The 26,732-nt window shown below is 39.3% G+C and overlaps 1 protein-coding gene across 5 annotated transcripts in view; it reads left to right on the top strand.

Moving 5' to 3' along the window:
• Positions 1-26,732, top strand: part of PARG (poly(ADP-ribose) glycohydrolase) — a 122,227-nt gene that overhangs the window by 86,745 nt on the left and 8,750 nt on the right. For all 5 annotated transcript variants that reach the window (XM_039481688.1, XM_039481687.1, XM_039481686.1 and 2 more), the window contains exons 11-16: positions 194-254; positions 3,989-4,064; positions 10,021-10,168; positions 20,563-20,641; positions 21,498-21,606; positions 26,539-26,644. In XM_039481688.1, coding sequence (XP_039337622.1) covers positions 194-254; positions 3,989-4,064; positions 10,021-10,168; positions 20,563-20,641; positions 21,498-21,606; positions 26,539-26,644 — 579 coding nt within the window. The remainder of the gene's footprint in view (positions 1-193; positions 255-3,988; positions 4,065-10,020; positions 10,169-20,562; positions 20,642-21,497; positions 21,607-26,538; positions 26,645-26,732) is intronic.

Below are 26,732 nucleotides of genomic sequence, written 5' to 3' on the forward strand. Positions count from 1 at the left end.
TCCTTTTAGGAGAAACAAACATTTATTTTAACCAGCATTTTTATTTTAAATTGGTTTTTAATATTCCTGAGTAAGAACTACATGTGTTGTAGCCTTAGTCTCTGAATGATTTTAAGTGGTAAGCTTTTAAAACTTGAAACATACAGCTAATAATGTATGTTTTACTGATTTTTGTTGTTGTTTTTTTAAATAGAACCGACCGGATTAGTGACGTTTACAAGACAAAGTCTTCAAGACCTTCCAGACTGGGAAAGGTAAGTTAAACACATCTCTCAGTGTGAGAAATTGCTTTACTTGGTTGTGATGACTTAAGGCCTTATGCAACTCCCAATAAAGTCATAGACTCCTAGTGACTTCATTGGGAGTTGGGTCAGGCACTTAATCATTACAAGGGACACTATTTTGTATGGATCTTTGTTATTTTTATTCATCAAGTTTGGGGAAAATGTCAGCTGAACTGATGCAAAAGCAATTTTAGGGCGGGAGGTTATTACTCTTTGGGGGGGTAGTTGTTTCAAACTTCTGTAGAAGTTGATAATTTTGTCAAAAGTGCTAAAATTTTGTCAAATAAATTTCTGACTTGAGCATAATTATGTACTTGTTACCTCATTTCATTTTGTTTGTTCATGATTTAAATGAATATTTAAACAGTTATATTTGCAAGTATATATGTGGGGATGAGGGAAGCCTGGGTGTGATGGTTCATCTGAAGCAGCAATGACAGGAACTCGAATGCAATATGGCTGACAGCCAGCATGCAAAATTTGATTTGTTAGCTTTTTCATTGGCTAGTGTCATGTCATCAGCAAACAGTCCAAGTAAGATGGTGGCTGCTTGTCTGGGAATGTGAAGTTTTAGATTTAAGCGAAGTTTTTGGATGTTGGAGTGTTGGGGCTGGGAAGAGAGGCAAGAAATTGGGGAATTGGGTGTGTAACCCTAGAATCAAAATCTGTAGATTTAGGATTATAGATATAAATACTAGTTAAGATTTAACATTACATGTTAAATTTGTATCCAAAACTGTAAATAGCACAGTGTAGACTTACTGGCTATTCCATGTTCTTTCTTTTTTTAGACTTACTTTAATAATTGGTGTTTATTAAAAAAGAAAAATCTTATAACTGTAGTAGTTACAATAGTTACTACCCCTAAAATGTGCTAAAATAACTAGTGTGTACATTCACTTTTTTGATTTACTTGCTATACAATGCATATTAACTATAATCTGAAAAATGCACCCTTGTTAGACACATAGTAGAATGAAAGGTCTGATACTGTGTCTTGCAAATAGCATGTCACGGATTTCTTGTTAGTTTTACCAGTTCTCAAATATACTAGAGTTAGTATATGATAAATGGATGCCCAAGCCCTAAAGGGTGTACAACAAAAGTTATTTTAGAAGGTAATCCCATTGAAAGTAGTTACTCAGGGTAGGAGCTGACATTGCATTCCCTTGGCATTTACTGCTTGAGTAATTTTGTGCTGTCTCTTGCAAAGAGATTGATTTCTTGAGGTGATGGTGGCACAGTGAATTGTAAGGAAAAAGCACTCAGCTTGCTCTGGTTTCAGGATAAATATGCAATGATTACCGAGAAAGACTTTGAGGTATGGCAAAGGAGAATTAAGTCACCATTTAAAAAAGATGAGTCTATTCAGAATGCAGAATCCTTGAATTGCAAAAGTAAACAGGTACATATGTGCTGGGCAGAAAAGATGCTGTCATTTTGGGGTCCAAAACATTTTTAAAAAATCTATTAGTGTTAGTCTCAGAGTACATCAATTCATGCATGTTTAGTAATAAGAGAGTACACATGCTTCTCCTACCAGAAAACTGCACACCCTTACAATTGTATATGTCAAAGGCCAGATCATCAGCTGGTGTAAATCAGTTTACCTCCATTGGCATTGACTGGTGCTTTGCCAATGTACTCAGATGAGGATCTGACCCCAAATTATTTTTCCTAATCTTTCTAAATGTTCTGTAAAATGATTTTGTCATATTACCGTAGTGCTTCTTTGCTCTATCTGTGTAACTACGTATTTCATACCCCTAAATAGTAATTGTATGCTATTAAAGGTTTTAAAATTGGTGATTGAGAATATAGACATGTTTCACATTAACCTCAGTGGGAGCTGAGTGGCTAATTTTTTTTTTTTAACAGAAAGGTGAAACATAATTTTATTTCTTGTTTACTGAAGTGAAGAATCTAAGCCATCACTGATATGAATGTACTTCAGTTTATGTACTAGCTTCTCAAACAGAATATTCTGTTTCTTAATAGCCTGATTAAGTAGAGAGTAGATTTATGTCCCCTGTAAATCTCTTTATGGATGATTGTAACTAATATAGCTTAGTTTAAACCTCTCCTTATTTATTTATATATATATATATATATTTTAATTCCACTGTATTATGGTTAAATGTCAGTGACTTTCTTCAATAAGTCAAAAGATTTAATACCGTTAATAAAAGTATATGGTAGATTAGAATATTCTTTCCACAACACTGGTGATCAATCCATAAAATTAAGTGATTATTTTAATTTTACAATTCTCGATGGAAATTAATGATAAAAAATGATCATTCTGATCAAAATAAGTCCAAGTTTGTGAAAACCCAAAGAATAGTTACGGGCTGTAGTTCAGCAGAAATAAAATGGCAGCGAGCAACAGGATTTTTCAACACCAGCAAATCTTTATCAGCATAAATCAAAATAAGTTACTTTTAGCATAAACAAAACAAAAAAAAGATACCCCCCCAGGTGGGGTTCACTCAGGCTATGGCTATACTCCATCTTAGATTGACATAAATTATGTTGCTCAGGGGTGTGAGTTAACCACACATGCGCACACACACCAAATGACATAATTTATGCTGATTTAAGTGTTGGTGTGGACAGTGCTATGTCTATGGGAGAAGCATTCTTGCCAACAGAACTATGACTACTCACAGAGACTGGAGTAATTAAACTGATGGGAAAGCTCTCTCCCATCACCTTAGAGCAGCTACACATTGTTTATCGCAGCTGCTGTAAGCTCTCTAGTGTAGCCATAGCCTCAGTACCTGGGTGTGGAGTCCTGCTTTCCAACAGACATTCCTCTCTTCTGTCTTTCCAGCATTCCTGCTTATATAGCTGTTCACTTGAGTTACTGTGTAACAGAAAGGAAAAGGGAAGCTGGAGTTAATCCTTTGTGTCCTGGGGCACAGGTGGTGCCCCTGCACTCAGCGACATCCAGGAGTATCAGAATTCTAGGCCCAGATCTGCTATTCTCTTGTTCTGTGGCCTTGGGCGAGGAACCTAACTTCCGTTTCACCACCTATAAAATGGGAATAATAAAATCCAATTCATCGAGTGGTAGTGAGGATTGACTGATGTGATCATAGGAAGCGGATATCATTGGATGGAAAGTACTATGTAAAAGCAGAGTATTTATTTTCTTCACCTCCCACTTCCCTAACTCATATCTGACTTTTGTCACATTGTGCCAAATTCTGCTCTAAGGCTATGGCTATACTTGCACTTCAAAGCGCTACCGCGGCAGCGCTTTGAAGCGCTAAGTGTAGTCAAAGTGTCAGCGCTGGGAGAGAGCTCTCCCAGCGCTGTCCGTACTCCACCTCCCTGTGGGGAATAACGTACAGCGCTGGGGCTTTGACCACACTGGCGCTTTGCAGCGCCGCAATTTGCAGCGCTGGAGAGGATGTGTTTTCACACCCTGCTGCAGCGCTGCAAATTTGCAAGTGTAGCCATGGCCTAAGTTATCCTGGTCTTAGTTGTATATCTGGCGTATCCCTTTGGAAAGCAAACAAAGCTTTTCATTGAAGTCAATGGAGTTACTTTGGATTTACACTAATATAACTGAGAACATAATTTTGTTCATTTATTTTTTTTGCAGATTTTTATAATGGAGGCTTTTACATTTGGTGATGTAGTTAATTGATTCTCTGTAAGATAACACTGTATCTATATATATATTTTTAAAATTGTAGATCTCATAAAAAACTGACCAGATTGTATGTCACATACGAGGGCACTATAGAAAGCAATGGACGTGGTATGCTACAGGTAAGTGTCTAATAAAAAATATGGCTTTATGCTGTGCTTTTGATGACTGGGCAGTTTAGCAAAGCAATTCATATAGCTCCTTGTTTTTTATTTTTTTTGTTTTTAAGTAGTGATATCAAGCCGGATAAAAGAAACAACAAAACTGATAATTTTGAAAGCCTTAGTAGTGTCAATATTCCCTGGCTCACCTTGTTTTTCACGTGTCCCTGTTTCCAAAACCATTTGACAGAAAATCACAAGACCTGGACAGCTTCAGGTCCTTCAATTCAGACATGGGTTGAAGATTGACAGGAGAGGAGTTTCCAGGGTATGATCTTGACAGGATGTCACAGTTTTCAGTTTATTTTTTTAAAAGCTGTTGCTGTGCCCCATCTGGTGACCAGTTCAGTAGTTCAAGAGGCTCTTTCTGCTGCCAGCAGTTGTTTTGGTCTGAGAGCCAGTCAGCTAAAACTGATTGATAAGGAGAATGTCTCCTCCATATCCATAAAGAAATATTTAGTTTTGTTTGAAGGGGTGACAAGTTTAGCTTTTAGAGTTTAGTATAAAAGTTTGTGTTCTGTCCCTTTGATCAGCTTACATTATCCTGTCATTTGAAGTTGCTTTTAGTTCTTGCAATCCCATTTGAAAAGGGGAAATACAGTCCTTGTCTAGGGGAGAAATAGATCCATAAAGTTTGTAGCTGGAACTACAAGGTTGCTGGATAATATCTGGGAATGTGTTTAACGGGGGAGCTCCATGTGGTTTGGAGTCCTCCACAGAATTTTCCATGGGGAGTGACCCTTTAAAAAGGTCCTGTCATCTCCTGCTTACCAGCACTAGTGGCCAGATGGTGTCTGGAAAGTCTGTCCTGCTCCTGTGGAGCAGCGCTTGGGAGGTGGTGCCTTTATCGCCTCAGAGGCTACAGGGTTGTCAGCTGTTCCATGCTGATACACACCTGACACCTGCAGTGATGCATTCCTGCAGAGTTTAGGAAACCCTCCAGGCCCCAGTGGCCTCCCAGGAGGAAGGGGGCATCATTACATGTGTTGTCTGAGCGCATTATGAAAACATAAGAACGGCCATACTGGGTCAGTATCCTGTCTTCCAACAGTGGCCAATGCCAGGTGCCCCAGATGGAATGAACAGAACAGGTTATAATCAAGTGATCCATCCCCTGTCGCCCACTCCCAGCTTGTGGCTAACAGAGCTAGGGACACCATGCCTGCCCATCCTGGCTAATATCCTGTGTGTGTGTGTGTGTGTGTGTGTGTGTGTGTGTGTGTGTGTGTGTGTGTACACACTGTTTACTGTATATAAAATCTTGCGTGCATATACGTACATATATACACATACATACACACACACATAAAAATATAATAAACAGGAATCAATAATGCAAAGTAGAAAAGGGGAGATGAAATATATAAATATAAAAAGGTATGTGCCCAGGGTTACTCTTTCTATGGGACAGCAAATATTAAGAGTGCACAGAAGATAATGGTTTGATAGGTTAACAAATGCACAACAGGATGGTTCCCAAACATTTATACTTCTACAAATTCCCGGTGTAACCATATGAACTTATGAGTATTTCCTTATCTCTCCTCACCTTGCTCCTATTTTTTTGTGTCTTGTCTTGAATTTAAACTGTTAGGCTCTTCACAGTAGGGAGAGACCATGTTCTACCTTTTTGCTTGTACAGTAGCTAGAATAGTGGGCCCCTGATCCTGACTGGGGGTCTTTGGGTGCTACCACAGTATGCACATAATACTATTATTCTTCAAATTATCAATAATAGTAGTAAGTAACTAGTTATTCCAGGCAGCTCTAAGATATTGTAGTTGATACCCAGTAGGCATTAGTGCTGCTCCATTATTAGCCACAAGCAGAGACACAATACCGGACCCAATGATGTGACCCAGCATGGCATATCCTATGTCTCAAGTGAGAGCATCACCACAAGTAGATTGCTGATATTTTAACATGAGGAAAATTCTTCTCCTTGAAGCCCTTCGTACCTTCATTAAATCCGAGCATCCAGAATCTGCATGGAGATGATAAACTTAAAAACTACACAGAAATATTAATTTTTCTTCCTTCTCCTTAGTCACCCATCCCGTAACCCCAGGAGGGAGGAGGAAATTATGGCTGATACTTTTATAATGCCTTTTTATGTATTGTATAAATTTACATTAAACTCAGCTAAAACAAATATACCCTGAAGGGTGGTGATATTCCTTTTTTCTAGCTGTTTAGCTTTTTAAGTCTGAATAAACAGAACAGGTAATCCCTCTGCTTGGATTAAGAACGCTGACAAAACATTTTGGAGAATTTTCATCTGAGTTTTATATACCACAGTCACTTTTAGCAACACCTCAATCACTAAATGTCTATTTTGGCTAGTTGTTTCAGAGCCTTGCCTTTTAGATGTTAAAAATCATTTTAGACTTGACATTTCATACGAGTTTGTGGTCCAAGGGGATTTATTTCTTCTGCCACTCTCTCATTTTGGTTGAACTCTTATTATCTATTATGAATTCAGTTATCTTAAGAGAGATGTGGAAAAATATAATGGCATTTGAAAGATTAGGATGGAATAGCATCTTTTTTTTTTTTTTTAATAAAAAATCCCAAAATATATGCTGGTCACTAATTTGTAATGTAGACTCATAGACTTTAAGGCCAGGGGGACCATCATGATCATTCAGTCTGACCTGCACACTGCAGGCCACAGAACTTCACCCACCCACACCTGTAATAGATTCATAAGCTGTGGCTGAGTTACTGAAGTCCTCAAATCATGATTTAAGGACTTCAAGCCACAGAGAACCACCATTTGCTGTAGTTTAAACCTGCAAGTGACCTATGCCCCATGCTGCAGAGGAAGGTGAAAAAAACCCAGGGTCTCTGCCAATCTGACGTGGGGGGAAATTCCTTGCTGACCCCAAATAGTGGCAAGACCCACCAGCCAGACACCTGGGATAGAATTCTCTATAGTAACTCAGATCCTTCCCCATCTAGTGTCCCATCTCTGGCCTTCGGGGATATTTGCTACTGGCAGTTGCAGATGGGTCACATGCCATTGTAGGCAGTCTCATCATACCATCCCCTCCATAAACTTATCAAGCTCAGTCTTGAAGCCAGTTAGGTTTTTTGCCCCTACTGCTGTTCCAGAACTTCACTCCTCTGATGGTTAGAAATCTTATCTAATTTCAAGCCTAAACTTGTTGATTGCCAGTTTGTATCCATTTGTTCTTGTACCCACATTGGCCATTAAATAACTCCTCTCCTCCCTAGTATTTATCTCCCGATTGTATTTATAGAGAGCAATCATATCACCCCTCAGCCTTCTTTTGGTTAGGCCAATTAAGTCGAGCTCCCTGAGTCTCATCTTATATAGGCAGTACCTCCCAACTTTTTGTTGTCTGCAAATTTTATTATCACATTCCCACTTTTTGCACTAAAGTCATTAATGAAAATGTTAAATAAGATTAATCTCAAAACCAATCCCTTAGGAATTCCACTAGTAACCTCCCTCAGCCTGACAATTCACCTTTCAGCATGACCCATGCTAGTCTCCCTTTTAACCAGTTCCTTATCCACCTTTCAGTTCTTATTAATCCCCATTTTATTGAATTTAACTAATAATTTCCCATGTGGAACTGTATAAAATGTTTTACTGAAATCCAGGTAGATTAGATCTACTGCATTTCCTTTGTCTAAAAAATCAGTTACCTTCTCAAAAAAAGAGATCAGGTTGGTCTGGCATGATCTACCTTTTATAAAATCATGTTGTATTTTATCCCAATTACTGTTTATCTCTATGTCCTTAGCTACTTTCTCTTTCAAATTTTGTTCCAGGACCTTGCATACAATTGAAGTCAAACTAACAGTCCTGTAGTTTCCCAGATCACTATTTTTCCCTTTCTTAAAAATAGGTAATATATTACCCATTCTCCATTTGTAGGGTTTGACCCCTGAGTTTACGGATTCATTAAAAATCCTTGCAATCGGGCTTGCAATTTCCATGCCAGTTCCTTTAATATTCTTGAATGGAGATTATCTGGGCCCTCTGATTTGGTCCCATTAAGCTGTTTGAGTTTGACTTCTACCTCGGATGTGATAAATTCTTCTTCCAAATCAACATTTCTATTAGCCACTCTGCCACTACCTCTAAACTCCTCATTATCCTTATTAAAAACTGAGGCAAAGTGTTCGTTTAGGTGTTGAACCATGACTACATTATCTTTAATCTCCACCCCATCCTCAGTGTTTAGCAGTCTGACTTCTTTCCTTGTTTTCTTTTTATTTATACGGCTGTAGAGCCTTACTATTGGTTTTAATTTCCTTTGTAAGGTCTAACTCTGCTAGGCATTTGGCAGTTCTCACTTTATCCGTATACTTTCTGACCTCCAAAAGGTAGCTTTCCTTTCTGATCCATCCTATCTTCCATTCCATATTGGCTTTTGGCTTTCTGCTTTCTCTTAGTAACCTGTTTGAGATGCTTGCTCATCCAGTTTGGTCTGCAACCCTTCCCTATGATTTTTTTCCCCCTTGCTTGGATGTAGACTTCAGATAGCTTCTGCAACCTTGACTTAAAATAAATCCAAGCCTCCTCCACATTCACGTCCATGAGTTCTTCAATTCAGTCCACTTCCCTAACTAATTCCCTTAATTTTTGAAAGTTTGCCCTTTTGAAATCAAGGACCGTAGTTGTAGATCTGTTTTTGTTTATCTTTCCGTTTAGTTTAAACTGAATTAGCTTATGATTGCTCGAACCAAGGTTGTCCCTTATAACCAGTTCTTCTATGAGATCTTCACTACTCACCAATACTAAATCTAAAATGGCATCACCTCTTGTTCGTTTGGTGACTATTTGGTGGATAAATCTGTTGGCTGTCACATCCAGGAGAATCTAGACCCTACCATTATTATAGCACTTGTTCTTCAGTCTATATCTGGGAAATTAAAGTCTCCCATAATCACACAATTCCCAATAATATTTATTCATTAAAAATATTAATGATGTCTCTATCCATATCCCCATCCAATCCTAAGAGGTCCATAGCATATCCCAAGCACAAACCCAGAGGAACCTCTGGTAACCTTTTTCCCCCAAAGTGCTTTTGACCTAAATAGATTCTATTTTATCCATTCCATCACTTGTAATTTCTTTACAGTCTACCTCATGATTTATATACAGTTGTTAGTCCATCACCTTTATTTCTGTGGATGGAGGCTTTTTTAAAGTGAAATACATGCTACTTCTGCAAAAAACCAAGAACTTAAAGCTTATCTATTTCAAACAGTGTGTCAGTCTGTTTTGAACAAAAAGTCTCATCCCATTCAGGTGTCCTCAGCCATAGTTCACAGTGAATCTCAGTAGGCAGAGAACTGCTGGTACAAATGCATTACCAATCTATAAATGGTTTAGGACATGCAGCTGATGGCCAAATGTTTAATAATGTGTATTTTTTCTAACTCCTGTAAAATACAGAATGGGAAAATTGTAAAGGGATGTAAAAATGGAAACAACTATATTTTACTCCAATAAATGTTTGGAAAGAAAGTGTTCCTTTTAAGGATCTTGGGCTGAGAGCATTTAGTCAAATAATAACCCCCCACCCCACATGATCTACTAACTGCTTTCTGCTTCTTAGGTGAAGAAGGTAACTGGGGGGCGGGGCATAAAGGAGCAACAACCTCTTTCCTGTCAGCCAGCTGGACAAGCCACCTTTGCAATTAAACAGGGGCAACTCACTTTCTTTGTCAAGCCGGACAGAGGTCCCCACCACTTAATATGCAGTGAGGGCAAGGTGGCTCAGTCCTGCTAGCTGCATTTCTAAATGCAAGTGGGCAAACAAAACAAAGGCCGAACAGAAAGATGAATCTCACGCTGCATTTATTTACCTTATTAAAGAAAGGATGTAAAGATGTTTGCCTATTCTGTAATCATCTAGGACATTTTTTCTACTAGGTTGATTTTGCAAATCGTTTTGTTGGAGGTGGTGTCACTGGTGCAGGACTGGTACAAGAAGAAATTCGGTTTTTAATCAATCCAGAGCTGATAGTGTCTCGGCTCATCACTGAAGTCCTGGACCACAATGAATGTCTTATAATCACAGGTTAGTCTTTGTTAACTCTGTGCAAAAAGTTTCAAATACTTATCTTCCTATTATATATGGAATCAATGTGGTGCCAAGAGATTTCAATTGACATCTCCAACATCATAGAAGCTCAAGCACTGTCAACAGTCATATACATACCCTGATTTATTCATGCCATTTTTCTTTTAGATCACAAATTTTAAGTGTCCTGTGTATTTATCTCCTAGTCTTCACACTCACTGCAATGCTGTTTGTTGATATTTTTCTTTGTGCACAGTTCTCAAATGAGTAATTATTGTGATAAGAGATTAATGGTCTAATTATGTTCCAGTGTGAGTTTATGCTAAAAATCCCCCTGACTTCAAATAACTCAGGAACAGGCTTTACAGTAAAAGCAAACCTCTTTTGAATCTAATGGTCTGATTGTAAATTCCTCTTAGGGTCTGCTGTAACTGTGGGTTTCTTGAACTAAAATACTAAGATTTGATATTGAAGTTAGTAGTTATGAAGGTTATTGGAGATGTCTACCCTGCACAGTTATGTACAGAATATTCACTATGCTCACAAAGTTCCATCTTAGTAAATCACGAGCCCAGTGTAAAACTTGAAATGGCTTCTTTTGGAGGTAGTCTCTTTTTTGGTTATGTTAGTATTGTGGTCAAGAATAGAGTGGCTCTTATCAGGATGGTTCCATTATTAGCATATCTAGGAGATCCATAGGATTCAACATGTGAGTCAACAGTGTGCCCTTGTTGCCAAGAAGGCTAACAACATTTTGGGCTGTATAAGTAGGGGCATTGCCAGCAGATCGAGGGATGTGATCATTCCCCTCTATTCGGCATTGGTGAGGCCTCATCTGGAGTACTGTCCAGTTTTGGGCCCCACACTACAAGAAGGATATGGAAAAATTGGATAGAGTCCAGCGGAGGGCGACAAAAATGATTAGGGGGCTGGAGCACATGACTTATGAGGAGAGACTGAGGGAACTGGGATTATTTAGTCTGCAGAAGAGAAGAATGAGGGGGGATTTGATAGCTGCTTTCAGCTACCTGAAAGGGGGTTCCAAAGAGGATGGACCTAGACTGTTCTCAGTGGTACCAGATGACAGAGTAATGGTCTTAAGTTGCAGTGGGGGAGGTTTAGGTTGGATATTAGGAAAAACTTTTTCACTAGGAGGGTGGTGAAGCACTGGAATGGGTTACCTAGGGAGGTGGTGGAATCTCCTTCCTTAGAGATTTTCAAGGTCAGACTGAGATGATTTAGTTGGGAATTGGTCCTGCTTTGAGCAGGGGGTTGGACTAGATCAGGGGTCGCGAGGGTATGACATGGGGGGGTCGCAAGCTGTCAGCCTCCACCCCAAATGCCACTTTGCATCCAGCATTTTTAATGCTTTTAAATATATAGAAAAGTGTTTTTAATTTATAAGGGGGGTCACACTCAGAGGCTAGCAATGTGAGGAGGGTCACCAGTACAAAAGTTTGAGAACCACTGGACTAGATGACCTCTTGTGGTCCCTTCCAACCCTGGTATTCTATGATTGATATGCAGATTGTTAACAACTTGTGTGTTTTGCGTATTAAGCCTTTATATTTTTAGTGAAATTGTGAAATTCACCCTGAAGGAGTCCAAAGCACTTCACGGTCTTTAAAAGCACTCCACTCACTTCATCTGTTGTTTGAAGTGCTGCTACATCTGGGCTGGAAAATTACAGCTGTTTTAATGTTTGCAGAGTTGTTTTAATAGCACACAGCAATGTATGCAACAATTTAGGAAAGGGCTTTAAGAGTTAACTGTTTTTCTCGATTAAATATACCTGTGAAGAACACAATATGAATACATAAATAGATCTAAAACTATACAGGAATATAGTTTCCCAAATGTGTATTGGCCAAGATATCAGGGATAAAAGGAGAATATTTATACTTAAGTTATTAATTTAGGGTCTTGGCTCTTACTGAAGTCCATGGAACGGCTCCCATTGACATCACAGGGAGGTGGACCAGGCCTTAGATGTGGACTAAATATTATGGAACTTTTATTATTACTGGTAGGAAAGACCAAACTATCTACAGCATGCAATATTTTTCCCTACTACTATTTCTTTTTCTGTGGCCTAATCTCAGATTTCTTCATCTGTCACTGTATGAGACAAAGAGCAGTGGAAACAAAATGAACTAATAGTTTGCAGTGTTTTTGATTTTTTTAAAATTTGAATGTGGATTTGAAAATATTTCAGTTAGGTTTATATTTCAAGTTGAAGTTTAAAAATGGTACCATAGTGCACGTGTTTTTAAAAAAAACACATTATGTATTTCCAGGGAAAAAGGCCAGTATGCATCATAGAATATTTTTGTGAATGAGCTACTAAAAAAGTGGCCAACAGCAGGCTGACAAGAGAAATAAAACTCATTTATTACACACAGGTCTCTGGAGACTCCTAAACAGTCTCCACGGCTATTTTTAAGATTTAACTAAAGAGCACTGCAAAGAAGCGTCAGTAAGTAAAAGCCACAATCAGTCACCATTAGCAAATACTTCTATTTTGTCAAAAAACAGTTTTCCAATTCCTTCCTGGAATCAGCTACATTTAACCTGATTAAAGTGGGAGATTGAAAACTCAGTCTGAAGAAAGAAATTGGCTTATAGTCACCACAAAAAGAAAAAAAATCAATCAACACAAAGAGCAGAGCAAGACAAGGCAATCCAAGAAGTCCCTCTCAGACTGTTGATTTTGCAAGTTATTTAGACAGAATATGCTCAGGGTCTGCACAGTGCCTGGAATATGTTGTTTTGAGGCTGTTTACAGAAATGTGCAATCAGTTACACCTTTTAGAATTTGGAGTTTACTGTTACTCATGTTAATACAGTTTCTAGCACCAAACCAGGATGGATTGCATGAGGTTTCTGAGCCCCAAAGAGTTGAAGGGAGGCGGAGCTGAGGCTTTGAGCTATGTAGGGTTTCCGGCAATAATGATGTGCTCAGCTGATGGCTTGAGTAATCTGCATCACTGGAAAGGTAGACTGAGAGATCAGGAGTAGAAGATGAGTCTGTCGGGGATCTGGGGATGAGGAAGGAAGGTAGAATCTCTTTTGGGCAAAGAGGAAATCAAAGTTGGTGTGAGGGGGCTACAGTTTAATGGAACCCAGCTTCCCTTTAATTTTAATTCAGACCAGAGGTTAAACAGTGATAAAAATTTTTATCAGTTTATAATACATCTGAACACATATTTGATAAAACCCTTTGAAAGAATACTTAAAGAAAGAATGTACTCATACAAAAGATAGTTTAGTACAATATCTATTTTTCAGGTTCTGTTGTACTCTGAAGCTTTGTTTTGTTACTCATTTTAAATTTGATTATTTTATTTATTTATATATATATATATATATAATATAGTTGTATCAGTAGGCAAATATCTTCAGGAATATAGTTCATGTGCCATAACATATTTGCTGTAAGGTGATATGAGTTTCAGGTTCTCAGTCAAATGCCTTGTGTTAGGCACTAACAAGATTAAAGCACTGAATTACTTCCTCTCCGGAAAGGGTTACCTCTTCCAGGTTAAGGTTACTAAAAGAGATTGTAAAGAAAGAGTCCTCCCAAGAGAAGTCTACATTTCTGGATACAGTAAACAAAATTTTGGGTCAGCTAGCCATTCACCTTCAAAAATGCAAGCATTTGTTGCTAGGGTCAAACAAGCGTGACTTTTTCATTCAGCCAGTATTCTCCTAATTTTTTTTTCAATCCACTTTACTTTATTATAGTGCCTTCTAATTAATATCTGTGATGTTCTGCTCCCTTAATGGAAATGGCCATTTCATCATCCTCATTTGATCCCTGGCTTTCTTCCATCTTGGTTCTTAGGCAAGTCTGCACTGTATGCCACTATCTTCCTGATAAATTACATTTTTTCTATGATGCATCTTGACGCAGTGGCCTAATGGATGTAACCGTGCTACTCAAATTTGCAGAAGAGTCTGAGAAATTGGAAAGAAATTAAATTTGTTCTGATTGTGCAACATCTGGTTGAGATCATCACTGTAATGAATATGAAATTGGTCATGCAAACAAAGTAGTTCTTCAACACACAGAGAATTGTCTGCCTGCAGAAATGTTAGAGAGAATGCTAGAGATTCCGGTGAGATATTTCTACTATATTTTCTTGTTTAGATTATATATCACGATTGCCGCTAACAGACTGGTTTCTACTCAGATTGTGAACAAGTCCTGATACTCTGAATTCAGCGTTTTTACCATTTGAGACCAAGTATGTTCAACCAAAGTAAAAACAAGCAGCAGAATAAGCAGCCTTACTGGTTACGAGTGGTACTAACCTTCCCTCAGAGGGTATGATGTTTCATCCTCTTCCATTCAGACACAATGGGAAAAACAGGTGGGGCAGTGCCCTTTTCCTCCTCCCCTATAGCTCAGTAATTTAATTTACATGGCTAGATCTTAAGAATAGTAAGATCCTGAGTCCTTATGTTGTTTCTAGTAACATACACAGTTCTTTAGAGGCTCTAGCATATGGCAAGCAGAGTTTTCCTCGACTGCTGTAATTCATAGAAGTGCTAAAGAAGATATATTCTTTGCTACTTTATTGTATCTGCTTTTTCTCCTTTTATAAGTACCACCTTCATCTTATTTTGTAGCGTGTCCTCTGAATCTTGGCACTCTGCCTACATGTTTTGTTTCTTTCTTTGCTCTGGTTCTCCTGGTTGTTTTCTGCTTTGTAAATGGCAAATTATCCTCCTGCATTTCTCTACTTATTGTTTTTCCCTAGTGTTCTGCAGTGTGCTATTGTGTATACTTTCATTTGAATTCAGATGTTGGAAATGCTAATCAATTAACATGAAAAATAGGGCAGAAGGTAAAGTAGCCTCTGAAATTCTCCAGAAATGGTGCAGATCAGATTCTTTTTCCAACCTCAGCTTGGAAGCCTGAGAGTCACAGGCAAGACTACTGCCTGTCAAGTACACCTGTACCCCAATATAACGCTGTCCTCGGGAACCAAAAAACCTTACCGCGTTATAGGTGAAACCACGTTATATCGAACTTGCTTTGATCCACTGGAGTGCGCAGCACTTCCCCCCCCCCCCCCCCCGGAGAACTGCTTTACCACTTTATATCCGAATTCGTGTTATATCGGGATCGTGTTATATTGGGGTAGAGGTATAATAATTTTTGTCTATCTTTCCAGAGTTTCATTTATGAAAATCAATGGTTTTCATTAATGCTGGGTTTCTGGGACATGAGTTTAAGTTTTGTGTGATTTCTGTGAGCCTCTTGATGATTAATTCATCTCTTCATACTTTGGTCATCAGAAGTTGCATTTTCATAAAAAAGCAAATGAAAATGACCCTTAAAAAAACAAAACTAATACTTCTACACTCATTAAACCATATGGTATAGTTTCTCATTCCTGATAACCCAAGTGCTTTCCTTCTAACTGCTATACCTGAAGGGGACATTTTCTTCTCAAAGTTGAAGGTTTCCCAGGCTATACTGACAGAGAGCTGTCAGCTCTCATTTGCTTTTCTTGTTGTTTGCGCAGACATTTTTCCCAGGTATATCAATAAATATTTTAAGCAAGTCAAGAACAGCCTGTATTGAAAGCTGATAGTCTGTATGTTTCAAAATAAGGTTTGTCTTTTGTATTTAATACTTTATAAACTGTACACAGCTATGTCTTTTCTGTGTGCATTTGTGTGTATATGAATGACTGAATGCACTGTCTATGCCAGTTTCACTTGCGTTTGTGACTCTTAGCATTTTTAATAGTAAGCGTACTCTTAGGATATGTCTACTCTTCAGTGTAAGCCTAGGGTTAATGGGACTTGAGTTAGCTGACCTGTGGGAGAAACTCCTGGGCCTGAGCATCTACACTGATTCTTAAACCTGAGTTAAGACTTTCTAACCCAGGCTTGAACCTGGGGCTCTGGCATCCACACTACAGTATGCACATCCGAGTCAAACCAATCGTATCCCAGAGTCCCTAGTGTCCTCCTGAATTGTGACTTCTCTAGCCCTTTCACCATGATGCACTATGGGAAAACTTTACTGCCTACCTTGCATGTTACAGGATGCAACAGCCTACCAACACAGCCTGCTGAGGAATGATTTTGGTCTGTATGTTCCCAGCTAAGAGCCAGTAACATGGAGGAGGTACCTTTTGAAGAACTTCTCTTGTTTGCGCTTTCACTCATGTGTCAGGAAATGGGCAAAGCTTCCGTGAGGCACTTGTGGACGTTTTGACAGCATTTTCTGACCCACCAAAGGTACCTGACTGATTCCATGATGGAGGAGGGGGAGTACCCTGGCATGGCAGACTTGCATTCCCTTATGCTGCTCAATATACTCAATAGCCGCTGATGCCCCCTATGTAGACTGCTGCTTCTAGCGCAGGGCCATAAGCACAGACTGTAGGGATCACATTGTCATGCAGACCTGGGATGACGAGCAATGGGTCCAGAGCTTTCACATGAAGAAAGCAACATTCTTGGAGATTTGTGAGTGGCTTGCCCCGCTCCAGCATAAAGAGACATGAATGAGGTCACCCTGGCCAGTCCAGAAGAAGGTCTCTATAACTATCTGGAAGCTGGCTACCCCAGACTGCTATAGGTCTGTTTCCAACCAGTTTGGTGTTGGAAAGTTGACTGTGGGTAAAGTGGTGATGGTGGTTTCTGAGGCAATCTGGCATGTGGTTTACCCCAAGATGGCAGGCATTAAAGATATTCCTGAAGTAATTGCTAGCTTTGAGACTATTGGGTCTTCCTAACTGCGCCAGGGCCATTGATGGGACTCATGTACCCATTGTTTGTCCTTGTCAAGGGGCACATCAGTACATAAACCAGAAAGGGGACTATTCCATTGTTATGCAGGCACTGGTGGACCACAGAAGCTGATTTATGAATGTCAATGTGGTTGCACTGGAAACGTTCATGATGCCTGAGTTTTTCACCAATTGGGAGTCTATGTTGATGGACAGTCTGGGACACTGTTTTCACCAAATGACATTGTCATAAATGTGGTTACTGTCCCCACCATTATTCTGGGGGACCTCACGCACCCTCTTTTTCCATGGCTTATGAAATCATACCCTGATTTCAGAGGCCTTGGCAAAACAGTGTGCATCAGGCAGATTAAAATTCTATTGGAGGTGTCTACAGTGTCATCAGTACAGTCCTCATTACTGTGGCTTGCTGTGCTCTTTACAATCTTTGTGAAGCCAGAGGTGAGCCATGTCTCCCTGAATGGAGCTATGACAGCGAGGGGTCACTGAATCCATATACTCAGCCAGAAAGGGCTCCTTCCACAGCTGGAGCTGGAGGCACCCAGGCGACAGAAGTCAGGGGTGCTTTGTGCTCCCACATTATGGACTTGCATGGCCCAACGGAAGAGAGGAGCTACTACCTCTAAGTGTGTGTTTGTGGGTGGGAAAGGGGCTAATTAGTTTGAGGGGAGGGGTTCAGTGCTTGGCAGGATTGTGGGCTTGATTGCCATACAATGTACTTATGAATAGAGCCCTGTGCGGATACAAAATTTGTATCTGAATCTGATCCGTGATTCACAAAAATGATGCACAGATAGCCACATCCACGGAGGCGGATATCTGAGGATATAAAGCAGATATCTGCAGACTTGCAGGGCTTTAGATATAAAATGTGGATCCGCGTCCATCCATCTGCAGATATAAAGCAGATATCTGCGGATTTGCTGGGCTCTGTTTATGTGGGGCTTTATGGATGGATCACAGTCTAGGTCAGGGGTGGGCAAACTACAGCCCGGGGGTCATATCTGGACTTCCAGACGTTTTAATCCAGCCCTTAAGCTCCCGCTGGGGAGTGGGGTTGGGGGCTTGTCCCGCTCCACATGGCTCACGGAAGCAGCGGCATGACCCCCCTCTGGCTCCTACACATAGGGGCAGCTAAGGGGATCCGGACGCTGCCCCTGCCACAGTCGCCGCTCCTGCAGCTCCCGGGAACCACAGCCAATGGGAGCTGCAGGGGTGGGGCCTGCTGATGGGGCAGCACGCAGAGCCGCCTGGCTGCACCTTTGTGTATAAGCTGGAGGGGGGACATGCCACTGCTTGAGGTAAGCACCGCCCAAAGCCTGCACCCCTGACCCCCTCCCATGCCTCGACCCCCTCCCATGCCTCAACCCCCTGCCCAAGCCCTGATCCCCCTTCCACCCTCCGAACCCCTCGGTCCCAGACCAGAGCACTCTTGTGCACCCCTAACCCCTCATGCCCAGCCCCACCCCAGCCCCCACAGCCCCCCAGCACCCCAGCCCCCAATTTCATGAGCATTCATGGCCCACCATACAATTTTCATACCCAGATGTGGCCCATGGCCAAAACGTTTGCGCACCCCTGGTCTAGGTTCATATAAGGAAGTACTCAAGTGTGAATTGCTGTACCTAACTGCATAGAGGACTACAGTTTGCTTAGTAATCTCATTTTCTGTGGCTTTATTATAGGAGGGGCTAGTAATACTGGCTATTATAAAGGTTGCCTAACATTTACCGTTAAAAGACCCAGTTCAATTGTTTATAACTTTGACAAACTTTAACCATTCAGGCTGAAATTTGCTATGCTGGGTGTCTGTCTCAGGCTGATTTTTTTGAAAAAGTTTGGCCAAAAAGATTGTCATTTTAGAGAAAGTAGCCAGGAAAAAATGTTGTTTTGCACATATTAAAAAAAAATTCTTGACCTTTTCTTGAAAGTCTGTAATACCCCCAGGCTTTGGAGCAGGTATTTGAAATTTTGCAGAGGGTTTCTTCTCTGCTATCTGGACTGCTTATTTGCCTTCCCCCCAGATGAAATGAGCATGCTCCAGACTGCGGGTCTCAGAAGGACTTTTTCTGTAATTTGCTCCCAATTGCTCTGAGCTGAGGTGGGGCCAGGCACCAGAACTGAGAGCAGGGAAACTCTCTCTGCTATGCTGTCAGTGACCCCCTGCTGGCCACCAGGCAGTGTGGAAGAGGAAGCCATTGAATGCTGGGAGCACTTTAATGTTACTAGTGAAGACATGCCCTCAGAGTGCAAGTGGGGGCAAGGGCATAGCGGAAGTAGCAGTCAGGGGTCTCAGAGGTCCAAGATGACAAACATCCAGTGCAAGGCAGCCCTAGACCAGATGTATTGATTTTAAGGTGTGCAGTCTGGATTCCCAAGGCTTCCGTTGGGGTGATGCAGATCTGCACCACTCCTGGCACAGGGCAATAACTGCTTCATTCTGGCCCTTACACCTTCATGCATTTTCTAGACTTTCTTTCAGAGAAATTTATGTTGCCCTGTGAAAATGTACTACTCTCTAAATACCATTTTCCTCCTCTTACTGTGTTTCCTTCATTAGGGGTATCATTCCAGTCTTTCAGTGAATGGTGCTTGATACGTATTCTGAATAGTGGAGTATTTTATTGTCATTATAATATGTATGCGAGTCAACTTGTTTCAGTGTCTATGTACCTGTGAACCTACTGCCCATGTAGATCCTGGTCTAAATGAATTAATCATTCATGTCATGTTAAGGAGTTGAACTATATATTAATGGGCTCTAATATGTTAAACCTTGTTTTTATATATAAGAAAAGTTTGACATGGAATTTCTGACCTTTTGAACAATATACCTTTTGAACATTGTCAGATTTTTAAAATTCGGGAAAATATTCTTGCTCGTATGAAAGAACAGTTAACTATTCTGTGCCCATCACAGAGAAAAGCGACAGATGATGCACCCTTATTTTGGTCTTCTGTGTTGATCAAGTATGACAGCTCCCTTCCTCATAATAACGCTGTCAGTGCATTACAGTAATGCTAACCAGACACTTTTCTCAGTCTTTTCTCTCTACTAAATTTTGCAAGCTAATTTTCTTTGCTTGTGTCTCAAACAAAAAAACCCTGTCGGTAAGGCATCTGATCTCTTTGTTAAATAGACATTTACCAGTAAAAACTTGAAGGAAAAATAGTTTATTGGAAAAATTCTGTTGGATTAAGTCATGTCCTTCCAGTCTTCCTCATTCTTCTCCCCAACCCCAAAAAATTAACTTGCTACTCCCAAGATCTGTATCCTTAGCCATCAGCCTGGTGTCTTTCCTGTTGAATTTCACTCTGGACTGGGGAGGTTGAGAACTGCAGGCAGTTAAATGTATGTTAGGACTTATGGACACAGGTAAAAGAGACTTGCAGTTGTGACTACCTGTGTTGGACACTTACTACTCCCTGTGGAAAAGAGATTCATGTTGATTACATAGGGTTCGGTTTGCCCCGTAATGTTCATATGTAGCTCCCATTAGTATTAACATAAGTTGCACATATATTCAGAGGAGTGAAGACTCCTTGGAGAGAGGTGATGTATTAAGAAGAGAAACATCTGCAAATTGCGTGTGTAACATGACAAATGATTTATTTTAGGTACTGAGCAATACAGTGAATATACAGGCTATGCAGAAACATACCGATGGGCGAGAAGCCATGAAGATGATACCCCAAGGTAATGCATTCAGTGTTGAGTAGCTGAGATCATTTTTACCATTAAAGCTTAGCCTATATTTCTGAAAAAAGAGTAAGGAAACTATCATGAATGTTGAACTGCAGCTCTCTGGAGCACTTTTTAGCTTCTCTTTTACAGATCTGACCAATTGGGTTTTTAAAAACTGCTAGAAAGCATGTAGGTGCTTTGTTATAGATAAGGCCCATATATTTTATGGCAGGGCAATTTACTACAGAATCTGTTATAGTTTAAGGTAATAAACTAATTATTCATTAATTTAAAGCTGTTATGGTTCCAAAGAAAACCTTTCAAAGAGGAACCAAGTGCAAACTGTAACAGTATTGTCTTCCTTAGACTGTACAGTTTGCAACTGTAGTTCTGAGAGGCATAAACTGCATCTATTCAGAAAGGGTGCTAACTCTAAAATCTGATGAGTTTATTTTACTGTTTCACTGCTGAGCAGTACCTTGTTGAGTGCCAAAAGCCACAGCTACCTATGACTCCATTTTATATTCGCATAACTTCTACAATGTAGTTACGAGTCTGCAGTACAAAAATATCTGTAACACATTGAAAGGGCTTTTTTATGGCCTTCATCACCATATCATCAGTGCTTCACAGACATAATGAATGTATTTTCACATCACTGTGAGGTAAGGTGGTGCTATTGTCTCCGCCATGTTTGCGTTTCAGAACAGGTAATTGTAGCTTAGCTTACTGAAAGAGTTAACCTGCTGAATGAGTTATAAAGCTTTGAGTCACATTTCAATTCTTGGAATTGTTTCTTTGACAATATATTATTGACTACACATTATTGACTACACAAAATTTTGCTGTCCTCCTTTTCCCAATGTAGGGATGAATGGCAGAGGCGCTGCACTGAAATTGTTGCTATCGATGCATTTCACTTCAGACGTTTCCTTGATCAGTTTGTTCCTGAGAAAATTAGAAGAGAACTCAACAAGGCCAGTAACTTCTAAGGCCCATTATTTACAGCCATTTCATTAATGTTGGAGTTATGCTTTCCCATAGTTCTTGCAACATCAGCAATTCCTTTGAAGGGGACATCTTGTTTAATTACAGTATCGTTTCATAATAGGTATCCTTCATATTTTGCAGTAGTAAGATTAAAGTTTAAGCATGCCAGATAGAATGCTTGTTGGTAAATGGTTTCTGTCTTGGCATACATTTTTTAATTTTCTAAATGGAAACTAATAGGTCTGTCCAAATCTTCCCAATAACGTTTTTCAAAAATTCTAAGGCCAGAACTAAAAAGTTACCACTACCAATATTTCCTGCAATTTATATTTAAGATTGGTTAGCTGTAATGAATCTAGTCTGCCCTATGATTTTAAAGAAACAAAAAAAAGTACAGTACCTCATATTTCTATAGATTGATGGTTAACAATACTGATATTGTTTCCTTCTCTTTCCCCACCTCCCCCACCCCTGCCCGCAGTTTCTAATTCATGACCAGATTCTGGAGTAATTTTTCCTCTTCTAAATGAGTATCCAACTTAAGTTTCTATTTTCAATCAGACACTGGAGAGGGAAGTCTCTTGCTTTATTATGGATCAGATCCTAGCCCCATCTAGAAACCAAGTAAACATTGAATTCTGATGATACTCTGCATTCTTGGTATACCTTTCCTGCTACAGGTATCTTTAAAAAAAAAAAGTTGCAGCTAAATAAACAAGGCAGGTTTTTCATTAATTTCTATGCCTTGTAATTTAATCTTTAGCAGGTGTACATATGTACTGTATAGGTCCTACTGTGAAAGGTACTGGGAAACCTCAGTTTCCATTTTACATCAGTGGGAATTGAAGCATTCAGCACCTTTCAGGATCAGGTCCTATTGTGGATATGTAAGTAAATTCAAGCAAGTATAGGAAGCTTTTCATTAATCTTCCAACTGAAAAGGAAATACCACTTTTAAGGTAATTTTTCCAAAAATGATGTACACAGATCAAGACTAATTTTAGTTTAAAAACCTGTGTTTCTTGTATAAAGTAACATACATCACATCATTCCATCACTGATGGTAATGAAGTAAGCCCTGAAAAAGACAGTAAATGAATTTAGTAAACTTCAGTGACAGTTTAATTGGAAAACTAAATCGCCCACCCCAATGCATTTGAGATCAGACTAAACTTATCAATCATATTGATAGATGCAAATCCTTTTATATATTAGGATAAATGCATGCATTTTCTTCTGTTTAGAACTCCTGTTAGGCAGCGGTAGTTCAACATGAACAGGTTAATCATATCTGAGGAAAATGCTAAGCCAACTGCTGAGTGACATAGATTTTACATTCCATTAAGTAAGGTAAACTCAAATGTAAGGAGGAATTCTATACTAAATCATACTAGAAATCACCATGCCGTCTGAAGACAACATATTGCTAGAGTATACAACGGTATTTGTCTACACTGGTTTTCAGTCAGTTTATCTAAACCAAGAGAGTTAATATTTTGTGTGGTGTGGAAAAAACAATAAGTGTTACAATTTCTTCTTATCTAAAATGTATCATGATGTAATTAATTAGACCATTTATTTATTTAGGCCATCAAATACCTGTTTATACAAGAATGGCACCCCATCATAGCATAGGGATCAGTATCCATTGACTCCCGCAGTTCTGTTATACTTCTCTTCTGTTATTAAGCATTAGGAAGTAATTGAGAGAGACATGTAATGGAGTGGTTTCATTTTTTAAAAGGATCCTATCTTATAATTTGGTATTGTATCTCCTTTTTAAGCTGCACTTATCTTGGTGGGACCAGATGTTAGTTGTCAGTCAGTTTTCCCAAGAGGCAGTTTGTTGGGACTGACACCTACTCGTCGTGTTGGAATTATTAATATTATTTGAAATTAATATTAATATAGGAGATCACCAAACACTAATTCAACCATAAATTTCTTTAAGTCCAAAGGACAGGTGGTATTTATACAATTGCTCAAAACATGCCTGACAGCCTAAAGATAAGCAGTCACAACAGCCAGTACAGTAACAAATTATTCATAAGCATGTGATCAGTATATTTAAAAACAGGTCAGACCCAGGGAAAACCGTCTTATCCTAGTGTGCTCCAGAATGATCAGGTAGGGTCTGACAAAGAACTTTCAGATTCATGGCTCTCTTTATACCCATCAGCTAACTTGCTAGCTGTAGTAAAAGCCCAGTTTGAAGCAATTTATCCTTGCTTTTTCCCTTCCTTTCTTGTATACTCCCATCTCCTTGCTTACCAGCAGAACAGTGGGAAGGTTTGTGCTCGTTTCTTTTGAAGAGAAAAGGTTTTAAGGTAGTTTTTCTTTGTCTTGCTACTGCAGCTTTTTATTAGTTATTTTTGAACCATACATCCTTCCTACACTACAACTACTACTACTAATTATTCTCACAGCCTTCCTTTATTTGCTGATTAAGGTCTTTTTCTGCTTACTAGCCAGAAACTATAAAGCAAATACATTATTTTTTAACCAAACTTAAGATAACTATAATATAACTGGCTGTACACCTGGTTTACTCCATCCCTGAAAAAACTGATTAATGTTGTCCGAGATCAGCTGTTTAGAATTCTAAGGCATCCATTGTGCCTGATTTCAATGTTAAGATTTGCAAATACACAATGTAAGAAATGTAATAGTAAGATAGTACACAGGGCTATTGTATTAGCATCATGATTCCCTTGAGAATAGTGCTAGTTAATAATAGTCTGTCCCTGGTGATACATTATAGCTTAATTATCCAGATACAACTTGATCTTTTTAAGTTCCAGCGGAGCATCACTTATCGTTGTATAGAAATTTGAGATATTTTATGACCAAGACAGTTCCACCCTTATATTGGCTATAAGGATCATTGTGGAGCAATGAGAGGTACTCCAGGCACTCAGCTTGCTACTTCTGGAGCGCTTCAATCTGTTGTTAGCTAGGAGAGTGAGAGAGAATATAAAGGCAGTTTCTATGTTCTCCATGTATTTTCTCTGGGTACTTCAAAAATACATGTCCCACTCCTTCCCGCAAATAAACAAACAAACACAGAAACAAAATGGCTGTCTTATTCAGATCCAGTTCTTTCAGCGGGGGAGGTTTATTTTCCACACAGCTCTGTAATGGTTTGCTAGGTGCTGTCATTTTTCACAAACCTGCTCCAGTCATTGAGCACACCAATATTTCTGACTTGAGAGAGACTTTAAAAAGCCACATGCATCTGATGGAACAGGTAATTTGTGAACTGTTGTTTAAGCTCTCTGTTGTAAACTTTGAATAATGGTGTACTGCCAAATCATAACTAATATCTGTCAGAATTTACAGACTACTTGGGGGCGAAAAACCAGATTTACTAATCCGTACTAGACAATGTGTTCAATACATTTTTATACCTTTGTAAAAATTTCATGGAGAGATTTTTCCTTTTTCTCCCCTGGGTCTTTTGTAGGAGCATCTTTCTTTATCCAAGATTTGTGAGTGACTGTCAGGTTTTTCCCCTCCTTCCCTCACTTAATATTATATAAGACCTGTATTTTAAGATGGCTTTTTGTATTTTATTCTCAGTTTCAGGGCTTTAAAGAACATGGAACAGATTAGTCCTGCTGTTACATAGTGATCTCATAATATTCCATGTGTGGATCAGTGATAGGCTTTTCAAGTTTTCACTTCACAAGCAATCTCAAAAATGCTTCATTACATTTAATTTAGTGCTGGGAAAATTTGTCTCCTTTTCTTGTAAGGTCATTCTGTTTCCTTGGCTCAGATGAGTTTCTTTTGTCTTCGATTGCTATGGTAGCTGGCAAATCACAAGTTGGTCCTTTCTTGGTCATGGTCTCTAAATTCTGATTGCTTAACTGGTGAGAAGATTTTACACCTTTATGAGAAACAATTGGGTGGTCAAAAGACCCAAACAAACAAAAACCTTAAAAATAAAAAGGACAGATTTTGTATTAACTTTACAGTACAGGTATATGAGAGAGGCACAGTAAGAGAGGATTCTACCATTTTAAACCTATAGCTAATCTAACCTTTAGTTTTGTGAAAGCCAGAAATGAAATACTTCCTTATCCTTGAAAGGTGACAATTATGCAGGGCCTAGGGCAGCAGGAGTTGCATAGGATAAAGGGGATTATGCAGAAAAACTACAAATACCTGTGCTTGGATGGAAGCCCTCTGGAACCTGAATAATAGTTTGGGAGGTGGTACTCTTCCCTCTGAGTAGATATTGAACTGAAGCCCCAGTATGGTGTGTACTAGTACTGTACTGCTTTCAGATGAGACACAAAAACTAGGCCTGACCACTATGGTAATTTAAAGAGACCATGGCATTTTCCATACAAGTAGGGTTAATCCCAGTGTCTCAGCCACATTCCGTTTAAGAAATTATTTCCCATTTACCTACATAGGCCCTCCAGTTTCAACTGAGTACAAGTATCCTCTTTCTTTGCTAAACTGTAGCATAGTGTAGCTGTTTCACCGGAAAGTTTTCAAGTGGACCAAGTGAGCTTTCAGTAAATACAGAGTACACATTACGTTTAAATATGTAAAGTGCCTTAGGATCTTATAGAATGAAAGACATTTGTTTTACAGATATTCTTGGAATTCTACCTAGGGCATGAGGGATTCCCTGCTCCTCCTCATTGCTGGGGAAATAACTAGGATTTTGTTTTCCTATCTAATTTTCACTTTAAATGTTTCCTTTGCCTATCATTGCTCATTTGCCAACAAACTAATGTGTTAACTTTCACTTTTAAGCCAGCCCGAAGATATATTGAATTTTAGGTTACCAGAAAACAGTAGAATAAAGATGCAGATTACTGTTATCTAACACTAAGCTTAAGACTATAGCATCAGAACTACTGTCAAAAACCTCCTCTGTTGATGTGCCTTTTGTCTGCCTGCAGGCATACTGTGGCTTCGCTCGACCTGCTGTTCCCCCTCAGCATCTTTCAGCAGTAGCCACAGGAAACTGGGGATGCGGTGCCTTTGGTGGCGATTCCAGATTGAAAGGTAAATAGCAATGCTTTAAGGACAGAATAAATCAAATGTCAGGTTGGAGTAAGCTTTCTATTTTAGGTGCTTGGACACTTTGGTTTAG

The sequence above is a fragment of the Mauremys reevesii genome, linkage group 7, assembly GCF_016161935.1.
Source record: "Mauremys reevesii isolate NIE-2019 linkage group 7, ASM1616193v1, whole genome shotgun sequence".
NCBI classification, from domain to species: Eukaryota; Metazoa; Chordata; order Testudines; family Geoemydidae; genus Mauremys; species Mauremys reevesii.